Genomic DNA, 25,091 nt, shown 5'->3' with positions numbered 1-25,091 from the left:
CCTAACAGAAGCAGATGAGATTAAGAAGAGGTGGAAAGAATACACAAAAAAACTATACAGGAAAGTTCTGAATGTCCCTGATAGCCATGATAGTGCAGTTACTGAACTTGAGCCGGACATCCTAGAGAGTGAAGTCAAGTGGGCCTTAGGAAGCATTACTAACAACAAAGCTAGCGGAGATGACAGTATTCCAGCTGAGCTATTTAAAATCCTAAAAGATGATGCTGTTAAAGTGCTGCACTCAATATGCCAACAAATTTGGAACACTCAACAGTGGCCACAAGACTGGAAAAGGTTAGTTTACATTCCAGTTCCAAAGAAGGGCAATGCCAAAGAGTGTTCAAACTACCGTACAATTGCACTCATTTGACATGCCAGCAAGGTTATGCTGAAAATCCTACAAGCTAGGCTTCAGCAGTATGTGAACCGAGAACTAGCGGAAGTACAAGCTGGGTTTCGAAGAGGCAGAGGAACTAGAGATCAAATCGCCAACATTCGCTGGATCATGGAGAAAGCAAGAGAATTCCAGGAAAACGTCTATTTCTGCTTCATTGCCTACGCTAAAGCCTTTGGTGGTGTGGATCGCAACAAACTGTGGCAAATTCTTAAGGAAATGGGAGTACCAGACAACCTTACCTGTCTCCTGAGAAACCTGTACGAGGGTCAAGAAGCAACAGTAAGAACCGGACATGGAACAACCGATTGGTTCAAAATTGGGAAAGGAGTACGACAAGGCTGTATATTGTCGCCCTGCTTATTTAACTTATATGCAGAGTACATCATGAGAAACGCTGGGTTGGATAAATCACAGGTCGGAATTAGGATTGCCGGGAGAATTATCAACAACCTCAGATACGCAGATGATACCACCCTAATGGCAGAAAGCGAAGAGGATCTCAAGAGCCTCTTGTTGCGGGTGAAAGTGGAGAGTGCAAAAGCTGGTTTGAAACTCAACATTAAAAAAACTAAGATCATGGCATCTGGCGCCATCAATTCCTGGCATATAGAAGGGGAAGAAATGGAAGCAGTGACAGATTTCATTTTCTTGGGCTCCAAGATCACCACAGATGGTGACTGTAGCCATGAAATTAAAAGACGCTTGCTCTTTGGGAGGAAAGCTATGGCAAACCTAGACAGCATAGTCAGAAGCATAGACATCACCTTGCCGACAAAGGTGCGTCTAATCAAAGCTATGGTTTTCCCAGTAGTAATGTACGGCTGTGAGAGCTGGACTATAAGGAAGGCTGAGCGCCAAAGAATTGATGCTTTCGAAGTGTGGTGCTGGAGAAGACTCTTACAAGTTCCCTGGACTGCAAAGAGGTCAAATCAGTCCATCCTAAAGGAAATCTACCCTGAGTGCTCATTGCAAGGACAGATACTGAAGCTGAAGCTCAAATATTTTGGCCACCTAATGCGAAGAGAAAAGTCACTTGGAAAGACCCTGATGCTGGGAAAGATTGAAGGCAAAAGGAGAAGGGGACGGCAGAGGATGAGATGGCTAGATAGCATCACCGATGCAATGAATATGAACTTGAGCACACTCCGGGAGAGAGCGCAGGACAGGAAGGCCTGGCGTGCTATGGTCCATGGGGTCATGAAGAGTCGGACACGACTTAACGACTGAACAACAACAACAACAGGCAATGCAAACTCTAATTTTGTTGAATAGGTAGCTGCCTTTGGCTACAATCCCGCATGAAGCTATGCATTTATAAATCTGAGTGATTTAAATGGTACCTAGATAAGCATAACTCTTCACAGAATGATGTCATTCGAATTGAAATCATACGGCTTCATATCGTGGTTCTTTATCTCAGAACTGACTGGATGCCTGCCTCTTCCACCTACTTGACAGCTTCAAGCTCTTTCTCATCTTTGAACTTGTACCCATAGTTCACCTCTTTCAGACCCATGTGCATAACGCTGTCCTGTCTCCTTGCATCCCCCCATGCCCCCCAAATCTGCTTTGGAGGGTTGCCAAACCTCCAGAGCAGATTTGGGGGCATGCGAGAGGTTTCAGCAGGGAGAGGGAATCCATTCCACCACTACTTTCCATTCCACTGGTGGACGATCAACATTGGATACAACTCATTAATTGCTATATCTATTGGATGAATGCTAAATCATACACCATGCTGAGGGAAGAAAAGGAAAACACATATGTGGAAGTTGGACAATGAATCCATGGAATAAATGAACAACTTCAGATATTTGGGCCTTAATTTCAACGCCAGACTTTCGTGGAGACAACATCTAGATGTAATCATCCCAGTCTACTCAATCTCTCCTTCAGTTCTCTCGATCACAAGGGGGAAGTTTGGTTGCCCCTGTAGTTGAGATATTTCAGAAGAAGGTAGTTTCACAACTGACGTATGGGGCTGAGGTATGGGGATACACGAATGCCACTATTTTTGAGGTGGTTCAGAACTCTTTTATGAGATCTCTCTTAACTGTCCCCCGGAGTACACCTGGGGCACTTCTAAGGGCAGAAGTAGGATTGATTTCAGTTAAAACATCTATTTACACTGCTCTCGCTTCGTATTGGCTCAAGTTGACCCACATGAGCGATTCCCGCCTTCCAAAAATATGCTTTCAAGAGCAACTTCAGATCCCATCCCAAAAGTCTTGGATAAACCTGACCAAACCTATGTTGCAAGCTTATGGAATTGATACTGAGTCCTTTCCTTCTTTCCCTTCTGATAGAGTAAAGCAGAGGCTTAAAGAAAAAAATTATCTTTATTCTAAGTGGATGGATTTGGTTACAATCTCACAAATGCCTTATTCTTGCTGGAACCCATTATATAAGACGTCATTTGGTCTGGAGAGTTACTTTACAACTCTGACTGCCTCACTTACAGAAATCATTTACAGCATTGCGTCTACAATGCATGCCTTCTGTCTTCTTGGAGGGAAGATTTGACAGTACCCCAGTCCATCAGAGACTCTGTATCTGTGGGTCTGGGGAGGTTGAGGATGTCTCTCATTACTTACTAAGATGCCCTCTCTATGGCCATCCTAGGCATAAATTTCTTGCCATTATTTCCCAGGGCCTCCTAAATAGAACACCTTTAGAACATATATGTGTCCTTCTTTCTGGCACTGATGCCTTCACCACTGCCCAGGTAGCAAAATTTGCCTTGGCAGCAAGGAAAATACGTGCTAAAGCCCAAACAGCCTACTAGGGATGATTCTGTTGGATGTATGAATTTATGTATATACAAATGTGTGACTGTACTGTTTTTTTTCTTTCTCTCTTTTTAATGTACATTGTGGTGGCCTATGGCTTTAAGCAATAAAGTATTTTATCCATGCTGAGGGTCTTTTTTTCATGTTCCTAGGCTGACCAGATTTCTGGCTTTCATATAAGGTCTGTTCTCTGTGTACCTATATGGAATAGCAGTCACCAAATAATTGGTAAGATATCACTCTTTCAATGAGTAAAAATGCTTTATTAATGTAAATTTTACATTATAAAAAACGTTCTTGCATTATTTTTATAGTTTACTATAAATTAATACTAGTGAGTGACTGCCTGTGAGATGTGGTCCTCTTGTAGGTTTGAAAATTACTTCAACATTTTTCACACAAAGATAAAATTACCTAATCCAGTAGACATATACATTACCTAGTCCAGGTATTACCTAATCCAGGTAGAGACATAAATTCTGCCGAGATGAATTATGACAAGTCAGATGACGTCTTTGTTCTTTAGATACTATATGTATGATTTATATTATTATTATTATTATTATTATTATTATTATTATTGGTGGTGGTGGTGGTGGTGGTGGTGGTGGTGGCATAAACTAAGTGCTGCACACAGAATTTAAAAAAGAAAAGCCTGTGCTTGAAGGTGTACAATCAAAGTCCCCACAGAGCATGCAAGGGAACAAGAAGTACAGAAAATAAGTCTAGATTAGAAAGCACTACATGAGCATGTATTTTATTTTTCTGATTGCTTCCTTGCAATGCTAATTCTCGTGATCTCTTTCTCAAGCTTATTATTAACTATCTGTAAAATACTGAGAGATACTCAGTATATAAAATATACTGTGTTGGCTCTGAATTTGTTGTTTATGCGATACAGGATTTAGGACAGCCCAGCTGACAACATAATTAAGGGTGCAATGCTATGTGTATTTAGACAGAAAAAACTCCTACAACTTGCAGGACATTTTTCATCTCTAAACATGCATAGGATTGCACCTTCTGTCAATATGCTCAGGCATAAGCCAGAATTTGCCCCATTCAATTTGCTGAATTATGAACAGTTTTGATAAATTTGCTAGTAACTAATAAAACGTGAAGTGGTTTTGATTTTTAATCATGGTTTGTGTTTTATGAATTATGGATTGTGTTCTGTGGCATTTCTTCTTCTATTCTTTAGTTATATGTAAATATCTGTGTATATATGTTGGTATTTGTAACTGTAAATAAGCACAAATAATTTTGAAACTAATAAATAAAATTGACTATGTTTGCAAACTCTTTCCAAAGGGGTAGCTCAGGTGTTAAATAGGCTTGATGGGAAACCTTTTGATGATGCTGATCAGCGACTCTTTGAGGTAAGAACAGTTAACTCTGCAGCAGAGACCTGTGTTTATGCAGCACATATTATGGGTTCAGTCCAAGATAAACACTATTAAGTCTCATTGGTTTCAGCAGGTTCGAAGTATTCACTTGCTTAAGGCCTTAGTCGTGTGCACACCTACCTGAGACTAAGCCACACTGAACACAGTGGGACTTGTTTCTGAATAAAAATACCTATGTTGGGATTGCAACTCTCGCATTCAAACCAATGGGATTTGCTGGAACATGGCCTATATATTTCGACATGTTGAGTTTCCGCTAAGCCTGTGTTATAAACAAAAAGCTTTAAAAGCCTGGTTCTGTTTTATATTTACTCAGAAGTAAATGCCACTGAATGTACTGGAACTGATTTACTAGCAAGTGTGCTTAGGATTCCTATGCATGTTTAGAGAGAAAAAGTCCTACAACTCCAGGCATTCCTAGGAGTTGTAAGACTTTTTTTCTGTCTAAACATACATAGGGTTGTGCCCTCACTGTTGTATTTGTTACCAACTGATTCTTCTTGGATTTATTTGGCTTTTAATTTATTATTAGGGGCAGATTTCTGAGAGACTCCTGTCTATTATATTCCCGCTTCATTGTTCAAAGCATTGATAATCAAATGGGCTGTTAACATGTCACATTAAGCCATGGTGGCTTGTAAGCTACACACAGTAGCTTATTTTGTAAATGGCCTACTATGCCACTCACACAATCGGACAAATAAGCTATGCACCGTAGTTTATTTTCCCTCCCCTTGCCCCTCCTCCCTCTGTAGTCCTCTCGCCTGCCCGGGCAGGTATTCCAACTTCTTATGCAGATTTTCAAGCCTTTGACGGGTACCCTTTCTCTGCCTGTGTGCAAGAAAAGGCGGGCGGGATACTAACTCCTTGAAAGTTTGCAGAAGTGGAACAAAATTTAATATACAAGTTCCACTTATGGGAAGCTACCACATGCACTACTGGATAAATGCGGGACTTTGCATTTTCATGGAAAAGTGAGGATTTGTTCACACATGTTCCCTTCCCACTCCTACCCCTCTTCCTCTGCTGAGTTGAGAACAGCTGACCTGACTGGAACGGAGGGATGCTTGCCAAGCAGTTCTGTAGACAATCTCTGTAACCCACACTGGCGTGACAGACAACACACTAACCCACCATAGGTAAAATAACCCTTACTGCAGACTGTGGGTTCCCAGGGTGGCTTATTTGGGGGAAATAACCCACCGTGGGTGGCAAAAAAGCTCATAGATGACACACTAAGCCATCATAGGTTAAATAAACCATTGTGGTTTATTTAACCCACTGTGAGTTCGTGTGTCATCCGAACCCAGTCAAAGAGACAGTACAGTAGGATAACACAATTAAAATGGAAGTTCCAAGCTGCAGCTCTCAGATAAAGCACCTCTTTCGGAATTAATCAAAATTAATTAAAAACAAATGTATTACACAATTATAACTTAATGATTCCATCATTATTAACATATACTGTATAGTATAAATATTATTGTTACATTGTTATCTGTACGCTTTACAGATCTTTACAAGCCCTAGATCAAAATATCATATAAATTAATTAGCTCCAGGCAGTCAACTGAATTTCCGAGAGAGTATTCCCCTGCCCCACTCTTTTCATCACTCCGGGCTTGACCTTTCTTTACCCTGTCTGGCTAGGCTGTGAGTTTAGCAATGAAATGTTCAGGAAGAAGTGGTCAGAATAATGGTCACTGATAACCAGAATGTCTGCTTTTGTGAAACTTTCTTTATGTATGGCATTCACTGTAATCAAATTTTCAGATTACCTATGCTGCTATTAAAGCTAGGGATACTTTATTTAAAAAAAACCCAAACAGCACAGGGTCCTAATATCCTCACTAGTTACCTAAGCAAATAGTTTGTATGTGTCCCTTGTGGGAAGTAATGCATGTATCTTCCAAACATGTTGGCTTGGATCCTCAGATCCTACGAGTGGAATTCTGCTCATAGGATGTTCCTGCTGGTAGAAGTGGGAAGGCAACTTTCACCAATTTCTCTTTCCCCCTGCATGCCCCCGTGACCCCTAAAAATGCTCCAGAAGGTGGGGGACCCTCCAGAACAGCAATGGAGGTTGCACAGGGGCCTGCAAGGGGAATTGATGGATATAGTGTCTTCCGCTTTTGACAGTGGGAGCCTTTGCTGGATCAAAGGCCCTTCCAAAAATGGGAAGAGCCCATTTGTTTGTGAAACGGCAACTCAGGATCCATGCCATAATTTGAAAGAACACAGTACTGATTTCAACGGAACCCACTTCCAAGTAGGTGTGTGTAGCATTAGTTGCATAAGACTCTTGACTGAGTACTTGCATGCATATCTTAAATAACTGCATAAATTACCTGTAATCAGGATTACAAATTAATTCTAAAGGTAAGCATACACAAAATGGCTTGTGCCATCATATCTATGTGAAGAACATAGCAGGTTTAAATCGCTTTTGTTTAAGGAACATATAAACAACGTAATTCCAATGGTTTGTTAATAAGATTGAGGGTTGAGCTGGATAACCTCTCAGAATCCTTTCCCACCCTGTAATTGTAAAATGAGACTGCAAAGGCGATCAAAAATGGTTGGACAAGAGACTTATGAATAGGCCAGGTCTCTCCTGGCAGACTACCTGTGTTATAAAGATGAGTCTCTACACAATGGTGGCGGGAAAATATTACTTCTTTTCTGCTATCGTCTCTACAGAGTAGGCCGGATAGTGGACTCCCACTTGTGTTCAGTTGTATTTGCTACAAGTTTTCTGCCCCTTATCCTCTAGTCATCAACCCAATTACTTCAGCTCCTCAGAATAGCAAGGAGCCAACTTGGCTCTGCAATTTGGTCAAGTATGTTTAGGAGCAATTGTATCAATTGCCCAGATCACCGCCTCATTCCAAGCAGTGACCAAGACTCAGTAGAACTGCCAGCTAAACCTGCAAGAAGCTTCGTCAGAGAGGTCAGAAAACCATCAGGATTCAGCAGTCTCTGTAGGCAGACCATACAAATTGGTTCCCCACCTTTGCAGAGGTTACAGGAAGCTTGAAGGTCCAACTAAGAAATATCCTAGCATCAAGTACCTTCCAGACATTCCCAGTCTTATTACAGCTCCATAAGGCACAAAGGATATCAGCTTTAGGATTTGAACTTTTCCAGCTTCTCTCACAGTAACTATTATATATTTTTCCTAGATGAAATGGTATTAAATAGCAGCAGTAAAGGATCTTGTAATGGCTTTCCTTCAGGTTTATACATGGAGAGGTTTATACATGGAGAGGCTACAGGGCCTTTTAAAAAAATGAAGTGCAAAACAGAATCTAGAATTCCCAATATAGTATTCCATTTGGTTTTAAATTACTGCTTTCATTTTTTCCCCCTGAACTTTATGTATGATAGATCTGCAACAAGAGCCCTTTCAATTTCTTCCTCTCAAATATTAGTAATTCAGATGGAGACATTTTTGTTTCCATCTTCCTGATTCTAATATTGTAGGCTAAAAAACTTTACACTTGATAATATTGAAACTAGGACAGAGGGTTGTCTCCAAACATAGCTATAATTTGAGAATAACTCATACTATTCTTATCAGCCAGAATATCTTTAAACCTAGTTATATAATTGGATGGATTCTGAGGAGAGCTAAAATAAATGTTACAGATGATATCTTTTATTTACAGACGCGGCAAGGTTAAAGTAGAGTACCTACGAGACTGGAGTAGATACTATATAAAAACAATAAGGTTTCTTGCTTACCACCTTCCCAGAGAACAAGCCTTTTAAAAAACTAGGGGGTGGAGGGGAGGGAAGCTCATTTGTTAATTCCAAATTACTCCAAGCTTAAAAGCCAATATTTGTAGGTCAATCAATTGGTTGATGAACCAGTTTCAGTCAGACACAACTCCTTGGGCAGGATGAGATTGGAAAACATACTCTTCACCTGTATTGTCTACAGTAAGGAATCCACTATAGTATGCTTCTATTGGGTATCAGATCCGTGACTTCATAGTAACAGATGCTGCATAAGTGCATCATTTATTCAGTTGTACTGCATAATGGTTTTGCATGTGGCTGTAAAACTGTTTCTACTAATGGTCGCTGTTTTCCATGCAATAGTATATCGTATGTTTTCCATGCAATAGTATATTGATCTTTTAGGTTGATGGGAAGTCTTGGGCAGCCTCACAATACTGGCAGAATCATCGTGTTCCATCTTAGCATTTATTTACTGTGTCTGGTTTCAGAAGATCAGGCCTTTAAAGATCCTTTTAATGAGTAAACTAATGTTAATCTCTGTTAAATGGTTAAATAATCATGTTAAATAATTGTTTTATTTTTATTTTTTTAGGCTTTTGTTATATTTTGTGGCTTGGGCATCAACAATACTATAATGTATGCCCAAGTGAAGAAATCATGGGCAAAGCAGTCTGTGGCTCTTGATGTGAGTATCACAGTAAATTGACTTCTTTTTTTTTAACTGGCATTATGTGGCCAGGGGGAAGAAAGAAGGGTCACTGCTGTCCCCATTCCTGCCACAGAAATAAGATACTTGCATTTCCACTAGGGATGTCAGAGAATTTTGCCACGAATCTCAGGGAGGCCAAATGCCAGTGCATTCGGCCCCCCGAAATTGGTGGCAAAATGGTCTGCCACCCCCCTGGGACGGGACTTACCTTGGGCGAATCCTCCTGGCAGCGGCGGCTCCGGCGGCGGTTCGGCAGCGGCGGCTGGTCTTCCAACCGGCTGCCAACACCGTCATTTCCAGTAAAAAAAAAAACACGTGATAGGCTACGTAAAGATTTACGTAGCCTATCATGGCTAGATTTTAAAAAAATACCGTGATAGGCTACGTAAATGTACGGCTGATTTAAAGGAAAAAACAAACAAACGCGCGTACGCAAATGGCGGCACCCATGGGCACCGCCATTTGCCTTCCTTATTTTGACACGTCTTAGTCTACGTAAACATTTACGTAGACTAAGACGGCGAAAATAAGGGGAACGCAAATAGTGTAGACGTTACACTATTTGCGTTCCCCTTATTTTCACCATAGTCTACGTAAATGTTTACGTAGACTAAGACGTGTCAAAATAAGGAACGCAAATGGTGACGCCCATGGGTGCCGCCATTTGTGTACACGCATGTTTTTTTTCTTTTAAATCAGCTGTGATAGGCTACGTAAACATTTACGTAGCCTATCACGGCTGACTGCAGGGACGCAAACGGTGGCGGCTATGGCCGCCGCCATTTGCGCACCCGGCCGGCCAGGATTCGGGGGGGGGGGAGGGACGGAGCGCCTCCCCCCCTGGCCAGAATTTTGGGGGGAGGGACGGAGGGATGGAGTCAATTTCATGAGAAGGTAAGTGACTTTCGTACATCCCTAATTTCCACTTCAGTGTATTGCCTGACTCCCCCTGGACTCATAATAGAGGAAACTTAGTTTTGTACTGCTTCTCGCCCTTTCATTTTGCTTTTGATCTTAAAAAATCTTTGTGGTCGGTGTCGCTGATAAGTTCTGCAAGACTTGAATGTCCCTGTTAACCTCTGTTAGTTCAGATCTGTGGCTTAATTGTACTCCAGGTAAATGACAATAAGGCTTAGAATCCTTGACAGCCATAGCACAAGCAAGGAAAGTGGTTAACTGGAGGCATTTCAAAAGTTTTTACCTGATCTCCTAGTGAAACAGGCAAGCTAGTTCTCCATTTAAAATTGGCTTGCCTGTTCAGCCAATTGATCGGTTGTAATAGAAAGTTTCAAGACACCTCCAGCTACAAGCAGACTTCTCCCCCCACTTACACTGTGGCTGTCTGTAATCATAGCCAAAGTGTCTTTAAGGCTTATCAAATTAAGGGATCTTTAACTGAAAAATCAGTTAGTATTTCAGCAAAGGAAAATATAACTGATAGGCTGTAAGATAGTACTTTCTTGGAAGATATATAAAGATTGATCACACTGTTATGTGAATGTTGATTATAATAATGATGATGGACCATCACAATTTAGGATCTTTTTTATAATACAAGGGTTGTTGTTGTTCAGTCGTTCAGTCATCTCCGACTCTTCGTGACTCCATGAACCATAGCACGCCAGGCCTTCCTGTCCTGCGCTGTCTCCCGGAGTGTGCTCAAGTCCATATTCATTGCATCGGTGATGCTATCTAGCCATCTCATCCTCTGCCGTCCCCTTCTCCTTTTGCCTTCAATCTTTCCCAGCATCAGGGTCTTTTCCAGAGAGTTTTCTCTTTGCATTAGGTGGCCAAAATATTTGAGCTTCAGCTTCAGTATCTGTCCTTCCAATGAGCACTCAGGGTTGATTTCCTTTGGGATGGACTGATTTGACCTCCTTGCAGTCCAGGGGACTCGTAAGAGTCTTCTCCAGCACCACAGTTCAAAAGCATAGATTCTTCGGCGCTCAGCCTTCCTTATAGACCAGCTCTCACAGCCATACCTTGCTACTGGGAAAACCATAGCTTTGATTATACGAACCTTTGTCGGCAAGATGATGTCTCTGCTTCTATGCTGTCTAGGTTTGCCATAGCTTTCCTCCCAAGGAGCAAGCGTCTTTTAATTTCATGGCTACAGTCACCATCTGCAGTGATCTTGGAGCCCAAGAAAATGAAATCTGTCACTGCTTCCATTTCTTCCCCTTCTATATGCCAGGAAGTGATGGGGCCAGATGCCATGATTTTAGTTTTTTTAATGTTGAGTTTCAAACCAGCTTTTGCACTCTCCACTTTCACCCGCAACAAGAGGCTCTTGAGATCCTCTTCGCTTTCTGCCATTAGGGTGGTATCATCTGCGTATCTGAGGTTGTTGATAATTCTCCCGGCAATCGTAATTCCGACGTGTGATTCATCCAACCCGGCGTTTCTCATGATGTACTCTGCATATACATTAAATAAGCAGGGCAACAATATACAGCCTTGTCGTACTCCTTTCCCAATTTTGAACCACTCGGTTGTTCCATGTCTGGTTCTTACTGTTGCTTCTTGACCCTCGTACAGGTTTCTCAGGAGACAGGTAAGGTGGACTGGTACTCCCATCTCTCTAAGAATTTGCCAGAGTTTTTTGTGATCCACACCATCAAAGGCTTTAGCGTAGTCAATGAAGCAGAAATAGACGTTTTCCTGGAATTCTCTTGCTTTCTCCATGATCCAGCGAATGTTGGCAATTTGATCTCTAGTTCCTCTGCCTCTTCGAAACCCAGCTTGTACTTCCGCAAGTTCTCGGTTCACATATTGCTGAAACCTAGCTTGTAGGATTTGGAGCATAACCTTGCTGGCATGTTAAATGAGTGCAGCTGTATGGTAGTTTGAACACTCTTTGGCATTGCCCTTCTTTGGAATTGGAATGTAAACTGACCTTTTCCAGTCTTGTGGCCATTGTTGAGTGTTCCAAATGTGTTGGCATAATGAGTGCAGCACTTTGACAGCATCATCTTTTAGGATTTTAAATAGCTCAGCTGGAATACTGTCATCTCCGCTAGCTTTGTTGTTACTAATGCTTCCTAAGACCCACTTGACTTCACTCTCGAGGATGTCTGGCTCAAGTTCAGTGACAGCACTATCATGGCTATCAGGGACATTCAGATCTTTCCTGTATAGTTCTTTTGTGTATTCTTTCCACCTCTTCTTAATCTCATCTGCTTCTGTTAGGTCCCCGCCTTCTTTGTCTTTATCATGCCCGTCTTTGCACAAAATGTTCCCTTGAGATCTCCAATTTTCTTGAAGAGATCTCTAGTCTTTCCCATTCTATGTTTTCCTTGATTTCTTTGCATTGTTCATTTAAGAAGGCCTCCTTGTCTCTCCTTGCTATTCTCAGGAACTCTGCATTCAGTTGGATATATCTTCCCCTTGCTCCCTTGCTTTTCGCTTCCCTTCTTTCCTCAGCTACGTGTAAAGCCTCATCAAACAGCCACTTTGCTTTCTTGCATTTCTTTTTCTTTGGGATGGATGGAGTTGCTGCCTCCTGAACAATGTTACGCACCTCCGTCCATAGTTCCTCAGGCACTCTGTCTATCAGGTCTAATCCCTGAAATCTATTCCTCACCTCCACTGTATATTCATAAGGGATATGATTTAGGTCATACCTGAATGGTTTAGTGGTTTTCCCTACGTTCTTCAATTTAAGCCGAAATTTTGCAAGAAGCAGCTCATGATCTGAGGCACAGTCAGCTCCAGGTCTTGTTTTTACTGACTGTATAGAGCTTCTCCATCTTTGGCTGCAAAGGACATAATCAATCTGATTTCGATATTGACCATCTGGTGATGTCCATGTGTAGAGTCGTCTCTTGTGCTGTTGGAAAAGAGTGTTTGCTATGATCAGCGTGTTCTCTTGGCAAAAGTCTATTAGCCTTTGTCCTGCTTCTTTTTGTACACCAAGGCCATGCCTGCCTGTTATCCTGGTGATTTCTTGACTTCCTACTTTAGCATTCCAATCCCTATGATGAAGAGGACATCTTTTTTTGGTGTTAGTTCTAGAAGGTGTTGTAGGTCTTCATAGAACTGATCAACCTCAGCTTCTTCGGCCTCAGTGGTTGGGGCATAGATTTGAATTGCTGTGATGTTGAATGGTTTGCCTTGGATTCGTACTGAGATCATTCTATCGTTTTTGAGATTGTACCCCAGTACTGCTTTTCCCACCCTTTTGTTGACTATGAGTGCTACTCCATTTCTTCTAAGGGATTCTTGCCCACAGTAGTAGATATAATGGTCACCTGAATTAAATTCGCCCATTGGGCTTGTCCGTTTTAGTTCACGGATTCCCAAGATGTCGATGTTCAATCTTGCCATCTCATGTTTGACCACCTCCAGCTTACCTTGATTCATTGATCTGACATTCCAGGTTCCTAAACAATATTGTTCTTTACAGCATCGGACTTTCTTTTCACCACCAGACACATCCACAGCTGAGTGTCCTTTTGGCTTTGGCCCAGCTGCTTCACTCTTTCTGGCGCTACTTGGAAATTCCCTCTGCTCCAGGGAAATTCCCCAGTAGTATATTGGACACTAGGGATGTACGAAAGTTCTGCCACGGATCTCGGGGAGGACAAATGCCAGTGCATTTGGCCCCCCGAAATCGGTGGCGGAACGGCCCGCCACCCCCTCGGGATGGGACTTACCTGGGGTGGATCTTCCTGGCGGCGTTCCAGGTTCAACAAAAAAACAAAACAAAAAAACGTGATAGGCTACGTAAATCTTTACGTAGCCTATCACGGCTGACTTAAAAAAAAAAATGCGCGTACGCAAATGGCGGAGGCCATGGGCACCGCCATTTACGTACGCATGTGTTGTTGTTGTTTTTAATCAGCCGTGATAGGCTATGTAAAGGTTTACGTAGCCTATCAAGGCTGACTGCAGGGACGCAAACGGCGGCGGCAACCTTGAACACTTAGCACTCTCAGGCACAAGCACCTGTGTCTGCCACGAAAAAGGAAAACATCTCCACCTGGCTGGCAGCTGGCCAAGCAGCAGCATCTCTGCATCCCTGCCCCCAAACCTGCACCTGCCCAGCCCCTGTGAAATGGCTGCCCGCGGCTGCTGCAGCGCTGAGCCCCAAGATAGCCACCTGCAGCAGCTTCCTCCACTTGAGGCCACAAAATGGCTGCCCGCAGCAACTTCCTCTGTTGAGGCCACTGGGATGCATGGCGGCCCATCCAGAGGACTGTGGAGTTTAGTGGTAACCTTGGTGGTTAGTGAGTGGTTAGGCTAACCATGCTATGGACCGTAGGTACCTGCATGTGTGGCAGACGCTCTCACATTGGTTAGCGCTAACCAACCTGCGCTATGGTTAGCCCAACCACCCTTCCCCAAAATGCATCTGAACAGGGCCACTCTGTTTTTAATGAAGGGCACACCAGTCTTGAATATGCACTTTTTATATCTGAAACATGTCATTTAGATGGTATTCTTGGAACATTTTAACTTCTAAAGTACCATATTTAATGGACATTTATACGTGGTGTAGGATAGCAAGGTAAACCTGTTGAGCATGGCGTACCCTAGAAACCATATCTATGAAAAGCCAGTATTACCCATATTTATTTTCCTTAGGTTTCTTTCTCTTAAATGAACCACCTTAAAACAAAATTATTGTCTGCAACATTACATTATTTACTATATATGATTTTCTATAACATTATTTAGGAGGTAAGTGCTGCAAGTATAACTGATGATCTGTGATTACTTATAATATTTCATGTATAATATATGATGCGCAAATATTAATAAAATATTTTAATAGGCATTTCATCAGTGGCTTTTTAAAGTGACTATATCATTCCAGCTTCTCACATAAAACAATTTTCTCCCCACCCCAATTTGTTCTGGGTCAGGTGCTGTCTTACCATGCAACGTGTTCAAAGGCAGAAGTTGACAAATTTAAGGTAAAGTACCAATATTTATTTCGCAAATGGATTGTAAAGAGACGTTTTTAAAAATCCAAGAAAGAATACAAATAAGCAGGATTGTGGAAAAATATTTATTATCCTGTGGCACTAACAATCTGTTTCAGGAATAATTCTAATGTTCTCTGTGCCAGCTTGCAGCTTATAATAAAGTTCCTGCATTTGTCTTTCTTTGTCGTGTTTGTGATCACATGACTCACCCTGTCAGGATTTTCTGTTCTTTATATTCTCTGCATTATTCTTCCCCTAACTAGGTGTTCCCTTACTTTATCCCCATCCCTTTCACTCCATCTACCTATTGCCCTCTGCTTCCACCGTAGTGATTAGTTATCATCACATATTATTTATAAAAGTGCCTGATATGTGCTAGGTGGTGTACAAAAATAAAAGGCACATATTCTTGCCTGTAGGTTTACAATCATAGAGACATGAGGCAAAAGGAGAGTGAAGTTGGTGAGAAAGGGGAAACTTTTCACTAGCTGGGAAAAGGTAAAAGAAGGTAAATGAATTAAAGAATGCAATAACTAACTTAAGAGCAGGAAAGAAACAAAATGTCAAATCGTATATAAAAGGGAAATATGAGTTTATCATCATTTATTAAAGTGAGACAAAGAGGAGGTCAGCTAAATATTTAAAGGGGGACAATTCCAGAAGAGAGAAAGCATGGAGACAAGGAATAGCACAAGAGATTGGTGTTTGATGAAAGATTATGACATCCTGGATCAGCCCCCTTCTCTCTACCTGTCAGCTAACTCTTTGTTCAATCATTCCTTCAAAATCTGCTTTTTCCACAATGGCCCAGATCCAAAGATCCCAAATATTATTGGGTGAGAAGCAAATTCTCCCCCCTTCACAACTTAAAAACAAAATAAAACTGTGGAGGAACTAACTAATAAACATTATCTTTGGGTGCTTCCAGACAGTGGGCTCCTTCCTGTGGTTATCCTTTGTTAGTGCAACACTTTATTTATTTAAAGATATTGGGCTTCTGCACACAGGGCTTTTATCCTACAATCAAGATTGGTTACTCACAGATGCTTGCAGGTCCTGTACATGACATTGTCAAGCTCCAGGACCTCTCCCAAGCTTTCTGACCTTTATTCCAGTTTTTTAAAGATCGCAGATAATGAACTATTTAAATATTGCAAGTTGATTTTCTCCGTAAAAAGAGGAAGTGGTGCTATAGCACAGTGCCATCTAGTGGCTGTAGAATGAAGCATATAGAGCTTGCAGATAAAGGAAGTCCCCAGGGGAAAAAAGTGGAAGTGCATGAAAAGGGGCAATCTTAATCCCGCAAAGAATATGGAAGCAGAAGCCCCGGTAAAGTTGTGGGATAAAAAGCCTGGTGTGCAGAAGCCCTTTATTTAACCCTGCTCTTCAGCTGAAAAGGCTCCCAGGGTGTCTTACATACAATGAATAAACACAAGACAATTCCTACTCATAGGCTTATAATCTAAAAGACACAACACAAAAGGAAAGAAGAATGGGGATTGAAGAGGGGTGAAAACAAACCCAGATACCATTTCTTAAAGGTAATTGGAGTTCTTATAATGACTGGCTGAAAACAGTTCATAGAAAGGAGGGACCTCTTTCAGCAGACCTGATGGTATGGTCCTGCTTCACATCTTCCTCTGCTGCAGCCTGCTGGAATGGCTATCTGCAATGGTATTAATGTACCTATGCAGTGGGGTGGATCTAGCTTTGCTCTAAGACATCAGCCTTATTATTTAGGTTTTTTGGAGGGTGTGAGTGCCATGACAAAAAAGGCCCTACCCTGAGTCCCTACCAAGCTCATTTCTGAGATGGAGGCATACAGAGCAAGGCCTCACCTTCTGATCTGAGTGAGGCAGGGAGGGATGTCTTGCCATAGTGTGTGGTATGTGCTGGACTGTCCAGTTCATTGAAGACATGTACTTGAATGCTTACGTGCACTTGAACTTACAAAAAAATAGGGGACAAGGGAAATCAGGGAAATAATTTTGTGATGGTTTTTTTAAAAACATACTTCGTACTGAACTTTATGAGAATTACATTCAATATAGGTTACATCGTACATAATCCTGGCCTCAAGACATTGATGTAATATATCAGCCTATTATAATTAATACAGTTGCTTATGTTTGACAAATGCTTGGAATTATCCTGATCCATACCAGCTCTAATGAACCCGATTCCTATTTGATCTTGAAAACAGTTTTTTTAACTGGTGGACTTTTAATATGGTGTGGGGAAATAGGAGAGAGACTAGTGATGCATCTCTCGTCCCAGGCACCAGAAGACCTGCAAGAATTGTGCTGGTTGGGGTCAGGAATTGCTGTTTGGAAATAACTTCAGCTAGGGTAATAACTTCAGCTGCTTCACCCTGAAGCAGGTACGCTTTCTGGGGTGGTGATGTTTGCCTGCTCCAGCCACCACACACAGTCGTCCCAGGAGAACAACGGTGGGTCAGGTCAGACATCGTACAAAACCAAGGTTAAGGAAACTTCACAGTAATTTGGTGTGATGTCTGAATTAACAAACCATGGTTTGTGATTGGCCAGCAACACAAAAGTGCAGCACTAACTATGGTTTGATGTGATGTCTGAAGTGACAAACCATAGTGATGGCTATTGCTCTGCATCCGGCAGCCACAACACCTAGATGCTGCAGTGCTGAACCAACAGAAATGGAAAGCAGACAATTTGCTCTAAGCCATGGTTTTCCAGTGTGTTTGGAAGCTCAAGCCATGTTTTGGATTATAAACCATGGTTAGCGCAAAGCATGGTTTCGGATGGTATCTGAATTAAGGCCCTAACTGGTAGCCAGCAAATTGTAGGTATACAGGACAAGTTTGTATGACAGCTTAGCTATAGCAAGGATCAGAACTAAACAAGTGATAAGGTTTTAAATTCTGACACTAAGAAATGTGGACCCGCACCATTGGATACAACCCTCTGTGCCAGCAGGCATCTTGAGACATTGTGCAAGACCTTGTGTAAGAGATTGCACAACACTTTTCACAAATAGAAGCACACCTCTGGTTTTCAGTTCTCTTTTCTTATACAAGGATCTTGTGCTGATTCAGAAAAACACCTTCTGCCTGTGGAAGGGGCCTTCCACTTGCAGATGCATGCCTCTGGATTGTTGCTGCTCGTTGCCTTCCATCACCAAATGCCTGGGTATGAGGGGGTCCTTCCTCAGAGCCAGGCATTGTGGAGAATGGAGAGGTATCCCAGGAGATTGCCAGTGCTGCAGGTGATCTCCCAGGACACCTCTCCTCTGGAGCAGTCACTCGTCCCCTGTTAGCTTTGGCTAAACAGAAGATGGGCAGCTGCTCTGGAGGTCAGACAGCTGCTCCTGAGGAGAGGTGTCACAGGAGATTACCTGCAGCACATCCTGGGACACCTCTCCAATCTCCACAATGCCTGGTTCTGAGGAAGAACCCCTCAGAGCCAGGCATTTGGGTTTGGCTGGTCCTCTGAAGAGATGCACCAGCCGATTTCTCCTGCCAACACAGCTCTCCGGGAGACGGAAGACAGTGGTGAGTGGAGGGTCTTACGGTTCGCAGGGATGGCCCCTTCTGAGCCTGTGGGCCCTCAGCAGCTGCCTGGCTTTGCTGAGCTCTGACACCAGGCCTGATTGGACTCTATGACTTCACAGGGTGCAGAATAAATTATGCAAAACAAATTAAACATGGCAGTTTTATTTACGCCTTCTGCCTCCCACTTCCAATTATTTGTCTGTACTATTTTTGTTCAATGACTTTTCCTTTTGGCAGTTGTTGTGACAAGCAATATGTGGGTCTGATGGGAAGGAAAGGCTATTTATGAGAAAGGCCTCAAAATACTTCTGGTGCACTGTTTTTGTGATTTTTGCCAGTGTCTGGTGTACAAGCCAGTTGGCACAAGCTGTTAGAAGTTGTGTATCCATGGGTATAGATAGGGGCATAGTGGTAGTCTAATATTGGTTGTTTAAATTTGCCAAATATTTCTAGCATAGCACAGGACACTGGGCCTGAACAGACAACCAAACTATCCTGGACAATTCTCTGCAACCACCCATTAATATCACACATTTGACCAATTCTATCAACCCATCGTATTTGCGGAAATGTAAGGAGCAGTCTTAAGAACATAAGAAGTGGCATGCTGGATCAGACCAAGGTCTGTCTAGTCCAGCATTCTGGTCACACAGTGGCCAGCCAGCTGCTCACAGGAAACAAGCAGGACATGAGCACAACAGCACCCTCCTGCCCATGTTTCCCAGCAACTGGTGTACATAGGCATACTGCCTCTGATACTGGAGGTGGCATATAGCCATCAGGACTAATAGCCACTGATAGCCTTCCGCTTCATGAATTTATCCAATCCCCTTTTAAAACCATCCAAACTGGTGGCCATCACTACATCTTGTGGAAGTGAATTCCACAGTTTAACTACGCACTGTGTGAAGAAGTCCTTCCTTTTATCTGTCCTGAATCTCCCACCAATCAGTTTCATGGGATGACCAAGGATTCTAGTATTATGAGAGAGGGAGAAAAATGTCTCCTTACCCACTTTCTCCACACCGTGCATCATTTTGTACACCTCTATCATGTCTTCTACACAGGCCATGGGAAGTGGAGCTATATGTTTATGCCTGTCTGCTTGCAAACCCTCCCTCTGGCCCTTACTTATCACTGAAGTTGGCTGCACAGGGGGAGGTGGGGTGAATGAGTTTCTCCATCCTGCCCCTTCTTTTTCTCCTGCCAGTGTAGCAACTTGTGTTTATATATCACTTATGCGATATTGAGCGTAGGATGCAATCATACTCCAGTGCCAGTTTCTGATGCTGCACCAGTGCTGAGATTTTGGTGTGTTCCTGGCACTTGCTCCCCTTCAGGTGTCTGATCCTCTACAAGAGTGGAGGTGTCACACTGTGCTCCTGTAGAGTTTGCAGATCTTGTAGGTTGAAGAGCTGCGTATGATCCACTATTACTTGCTATACCTGTACTAAAGGAGTGCAAAGCATCATTTCGTCTCCAGACTGGCCACAGCACTTCTGTCCTAATGAGTATTTAACACTTACAAAGTGCCTAAAATTTTCTCATCACTGTACAGATATTGAGAGGGAAGACAGTCCCTGCCTGCAGGATCACAGTGTGATAGACACAATACAAAGGAAAAAGGAATGGGGAGGGAAGAGGAGGAGGAGCTCCTTCTCTGGCTAGGTTGGTCTCAGTTCTAATAGGTGTTCTTTTCCTTTCTATGTGGATGTGTTACCAGCAATTGAGTCTTTGGTTGGGTGGCTTGTAAGAGAAACCACCCTCCCAACTGGCCCTTGTGGTTGAACTGTAGAGGTGCTATACATACTCCTGGAGCAGAATCCAATGGGGCACATAGGCCTCCACCAATTCTCTTGCACCTCCCTGATTCTGTTGCACAAGTGGGACCCACCGCTTGTGCAACAGTAATTTAGTGCTTCCCAGAGAAAGCCCTGAAACAAGCAGAAATGTTTGTTTGTCGATAGGGACAGGTTGGCGGAGCTCCCTTATGCGAGCTCCGCCAACCTGCCCCATTCCAGAAATGAGCATTTTCATTCATTTCCGGTCACCTCAAAAGCACTCAATCTTCCTTCTGCAAGCAGACAGGGATTGGCAGGGCATAAGGGAACCTGGGGAGACATAAACTCCCTGTTGGATTCTGTGCCTGGATTGGACTGGGGTTCCTGTGGGCCAGATATTTATCATCTCAGCCTATTGGACATGCTGAGTGAGGATAGTGGGTGCTGTAGTCCAATATATCTGGAGGGCACCTAGTTGAAGAGGGCTGAATTACACCACTGATGGTAGAATAACCAAAGAACATTTTGAGATGCTATATTTCATGGCTTCAGTTACTGTTCTTCCACTGAAAGGAGAAAGTGCTCAAACTTTGTAATGCTCAAGGAAACTGGTACAATTTTTAAAAGATTTATCAAGAAGATCTTAGTGAGTTAGTGGTATATAGCACAGTACAAAATTAATTATTTGTATCTCTGTTCTACTTTGAAGATGGCTGAAAATCACTTTTCACCAAAGGTGTAAAACTGTCAGCTTTGTTTTATCCCAGTATTTGTGCTAAACACATTGGATAAAAGAAATAAAACAAGCAATTTTCTCTTTCGATATCATCAATTCCCTCTTTTATTAGTCAATATGTTGGCAAGTTAGGCTTGAAGAATGAATGTTGTGAGAAAATAGTTAATGATGAATCAACCCTTATGTTAAAAGGGATACCGTGAGTTGTCACATTACTGTTACAAATATAGTACATTATACAGCTATGTGTGATGGAGTTTTCTCCACTATTTTTACATCTGTTATGGAGTCCGAAGGAGTATCACCTAATGGTGAAAGAATGTGTATAAAACCCAGGAAAATTGGAAACAGCCTATATTAAGAAATATTGCATCATTCATTGCAAGAAGTGAAACGATTCTGTTTTAGCTCTTGTCTTCCCTTCAGACTATTCAGACGTGTATCTGTAGAAATTTCTAAGCATAAATTATTAACTCTAATAAATTCTAAGCCTAATTATTAGTGTTAAATGTTAATATTATTAAGGTGGAACTAAGTATTACAAGAAACATGGAGCTGTTACTGCACCGTTTCTCTCTCTCTCCTCTGCCTAGTAACATCTAGTAACAGGTATCCCTTTCTTCTCATCCATGTGGGAACAAATGATACCGCCAAGCGGAGCTACGAAGAGATCACGTCAGACTTTGAAGCTTTGGGAAGGAAACTCAAGAACTTTGGGGCCCAGATAGTTTTCTCATCCATCCTTCCAGTAGTTAGAAGAGGGATAGAAAGGGAACGAAAAATACTCCGGGTGAATGACTGGCTACGAAGGTGGTGCCGACGAGAGAGATTTGGATTCTGGGACCACGGGCTATACTTCCTGGAAGATGGGCTGTTGGCTAGGGATGGGTTGCACCTCACAAAGGCTGGGAAGAATGTGTTTGGCCACAGCATGAAGAACTTCATCAGGAGGGCTTTAAACTGAATCCTACGGGGAAGGGAGATGTAATGTTGGGGGTAACAATGGACGTAGGCGCATGCACTGCAATGGAGAGAACAGCTCTGATAGCGTCCAATAATAGTCTTCAGACACAGGTAGGAAGTAAGCCAGACTATGAAGCACATGGTCTTCGATGTCTATATACTAATGCCCAGAGTATGGGAAACAAACAGAACGAACTTGAACTCTTAATACAGGAGGGAAATTATGACTTGATAGGTATAACTGAGACTTGGTGGGATGACTCTCATGACTGGAATACAGCAATTGAAGGATATAACTTGTTCAAAAAGAACAGGAGGAACAGAAAGGGAGGCGGGGTTGCACTGTATGTGAAAAATACATATCTCTGCACAGAAATACAGGAGGAGGAGCTTGGTAGCCCCATCGAGAGCATCTGGGTTGAAATAAATGGAGCAAAGAATAAAAGGAACCTGGTGGTCGGAGTCTACTACCGGCCACCCAATCAAGGAGAAGACAAGGATGAAACTTTTGAAAAGCAAATAGCCAATGTTTTAAGGAAGCATGATGTAGTAGTAATGGGGGACTTCAATTTCCCCGATATTTGTTGGGAGACAAATTCTGCAAAACATGGCCCCTCCAGGAAATTCCTGACTTGTGTGGCGGATAACTTCCTCCTACAGAAAGTAGAGGAAGGAACTAGAGGATCGGCTATCCTTGACTTGATCCTAACCAACAGAGATGACTTAGTGGAGAAAGTAGCAGTTACAGGAACTCTGGGGGAAAGCGACCATGTTGTACTTGAGTTCTTGGTTCTAAGGGAAGCAAAAGCCGAGTGTACTCAAACGCGTACCCTGGATTTTAGGAAAGCTGATTTTAATAAACTCAGAACAATGATCAGTAAGGTCCCATGGCAAGCAATGCTAGTGAGAAAAGGAGTCCAAGATGGGTGGGAACTTTTAAAAAAGGAAATTCTCAAGGCACAATCACAAACAATTCCAACAAGAAGAAAAGGTGGAAGACAACAGAAGAAGCCAATGTGGCTTCACAAAAAGCTTAGGGATGACCTGAAAACAAAAAAGGACACATATAGGAAGTGGAAAGAAGGCCAAGTAACAAAGGAAGAGTACAGGCAGGTAGCACAGAATTGCAGGGATGGCGTCAGGAAGGCTAAAGCGGAGAACGAGGTGAGGTTAGCGAGGGATGCTAAAAACAACAAAAAGGCTTTCTTCAGCTACGTGCATAGTAAAAGGCAGAGGAAAGAAATGGTTGTTCAGCTATTAAATAAGGATGGCAAAATGATAACAGAGGACAAAGAAAAGGCAGAGGTGCTCAATTCCTACTTTGGCTCAGTCTTCTCCCAAAAGAGGGTCTATGACCCCCCTGGCAAAGGCGAAGTACAGGCTGAAGGGGCAGGATTGCAGCTTGAGATCGACAGGCATATGGTCAAGGAACACCTCATTACTTTGAATGAGTTCAAATCTCCAGGGCCAGATGAACTGCATCCTAGAGTCATAAAGGAACTGGCAGAAGAACTCTCAGAACCGCTGTCTATTCTCTTTGAGAAATCATGGAGGACCGGGGAAGTGCCAGATGACTGGAGGAGGGCTAATGTTGTCCCTATCTTCAAAAAGGGTAAAAAGGAGGAACCTGGGAACTACAGACCAGTCAGTCTGACATCAATCCCTGGGAAAATTCTGGAGCAGATCATAAAGCAATCCATCTGGAAGCACCTTGACAACAATGCCGTGATTACTCGAAGCCAACATGGATTTGTCAAAAACAAGTCCTGCCAGACAAATCTGATCTCATTTTTTGATCAAGTCACCTCCCTTGTAGACCGTGGGAATGCTGTAGACATCATATACCTCGACTTCAGCAAAGCTTTCGACAAAGTGCCCCATGATATCCTGATGAGCAAACTTGCTCGAAGTGGGCTAGATGAAACAACGATCCGGTGGATCCACAGTTGGCTACAGAATCGGACTCAAAGAGTGCTTATCAATGGGACCTTCTCAAGCTGGGGAGAGGTAACGAGTGGGGTACCGCAGGGCTCAGTCCTGGGCCCAGTGCTCTTCAACATTTTTATTAATGACTTGGAGGAGGAGGTGCAGGGAATGCTGATCAAATTTGCAGATGACACAAAATTGGGAGGGATAGCTAATACTTTGGAAGACAGAAACAAAATTCAAAGTGATCTGGATAGACTGGAGTGCTGGGCAGAAAACAACAGAATGACATTTAATAGGGACAAATGCCAAGTTCTGCACCTAGGAAAAAGAAACCAAATGCACAGCTACAAGATGGGGGATACGTGGCTCAACCACACTACGAGCGAGAAGGATCTTGGAATTGTTGTCGATCACAAGCTGAATATGAGCCAACAATGTGATGTGGCTGCAAAAAAGGCAAATGCTATTTTGGGCTGCATTCATAGAAGCATCGCTTCCAAATCCCGGGAAGTACTAGTTCCCCTCTACTCAGCACTGGTTAGGCCTCATCTGGAGTACTGTGTCCAGTTCTGGGCACCACACTTTAAGAAGGATGCAGACAAGCTAGAGAGGGTTCAAAGGAGGGCAACAAAGATGATCAGGGGACTGGAAACAAAGCCCTATGAAGAGAGACTGAAAGAACTGGGCATGTTTAGCCTTGAGAAGAGAAGACTGAGGGGAGATATGATAGCACTCTTCAAGTACTTGAAAGGTTGTCACAGAGAAGAAGGCCAGGATCTCTTCTTGATCATCCCAGAGTGCAGGACACGGAATAATGGGCTCAAGTTACAGGAAGCCAGATTCCGACTGAACATCAGGAAAAACTTCCTGAGTGTCAGAGCAATACGGCAATGGAACCAATTACCTGGGGAGGTGGTGGGCTCTCCCACACTGGAGGCCTTCAAGACGAGGCTGGACAGCCATTTGTCAGGGATACTCTGACTTGGATTCCTGCATTGAGCAGGGGGTTGGACTCGATGGCCTTGTAGGCCCCTTCCAACCCTACTATTCTATGATTCTATGATTCTATGATCTAATACATCACCAACACTGACTATGTGTCCCATCCTGTCTCCAGCTGACTCGCATCATTGACTGTTGGTTGAGGGGGCAAAGAAACACACAGCATGATTTCCTCA

General features: G+C 42.7%; 1 protein-coding gene across 3 annotated transcripts in view; it reads left to right on the top strand.

The window, feature by feature from the left end:
• Positions 1-25,091, top strand: part of PDE11A (phosphodiesterase 11A) — a 255,148-nt gene that overhangs the window by 130,886 nt on the left and 99,171 nt on the right. For all 3 annotated transcript variants that reach the window (XM_084814457.1, XM_084814447.1, XM_084814442.1), the window contains 4 exons: positions 3,339-3,414; positions 4,498-4,565; positions 8,929-9,021; positions 14,913-14,963. In XM_084814457.1, coding sequence (XP_084670583.1) covers positions 3,339-3,414; positions 4,498-4,565; positions 8,929-9,021; positions 14,913-14,963 — 288 coding nt within the window. The remainder of the gene's footprint in view (positions 1-3,338; positions 3,415-4,497; positions 4,566-8,928; positions 9,022-14,912; positions 14,964-25,091) is intronic.

This window comes from Heloderma suspectum, chromosome 1, assembly GCF_057233095.1.
Source record: "Heloderma suspectum isolate Gila_16-S chromosome 1, 16-S_ref, whole genome shotgun sequence".
NCBI lineage: Eukaryota > Metazoa > Chordata > Lepidosauria > Squamata > Helodermatidae > Heloderma > Heloderma suspectum.
This window is presented reverse-complemented; position numbering and strand designations above follow the sequence as displayed.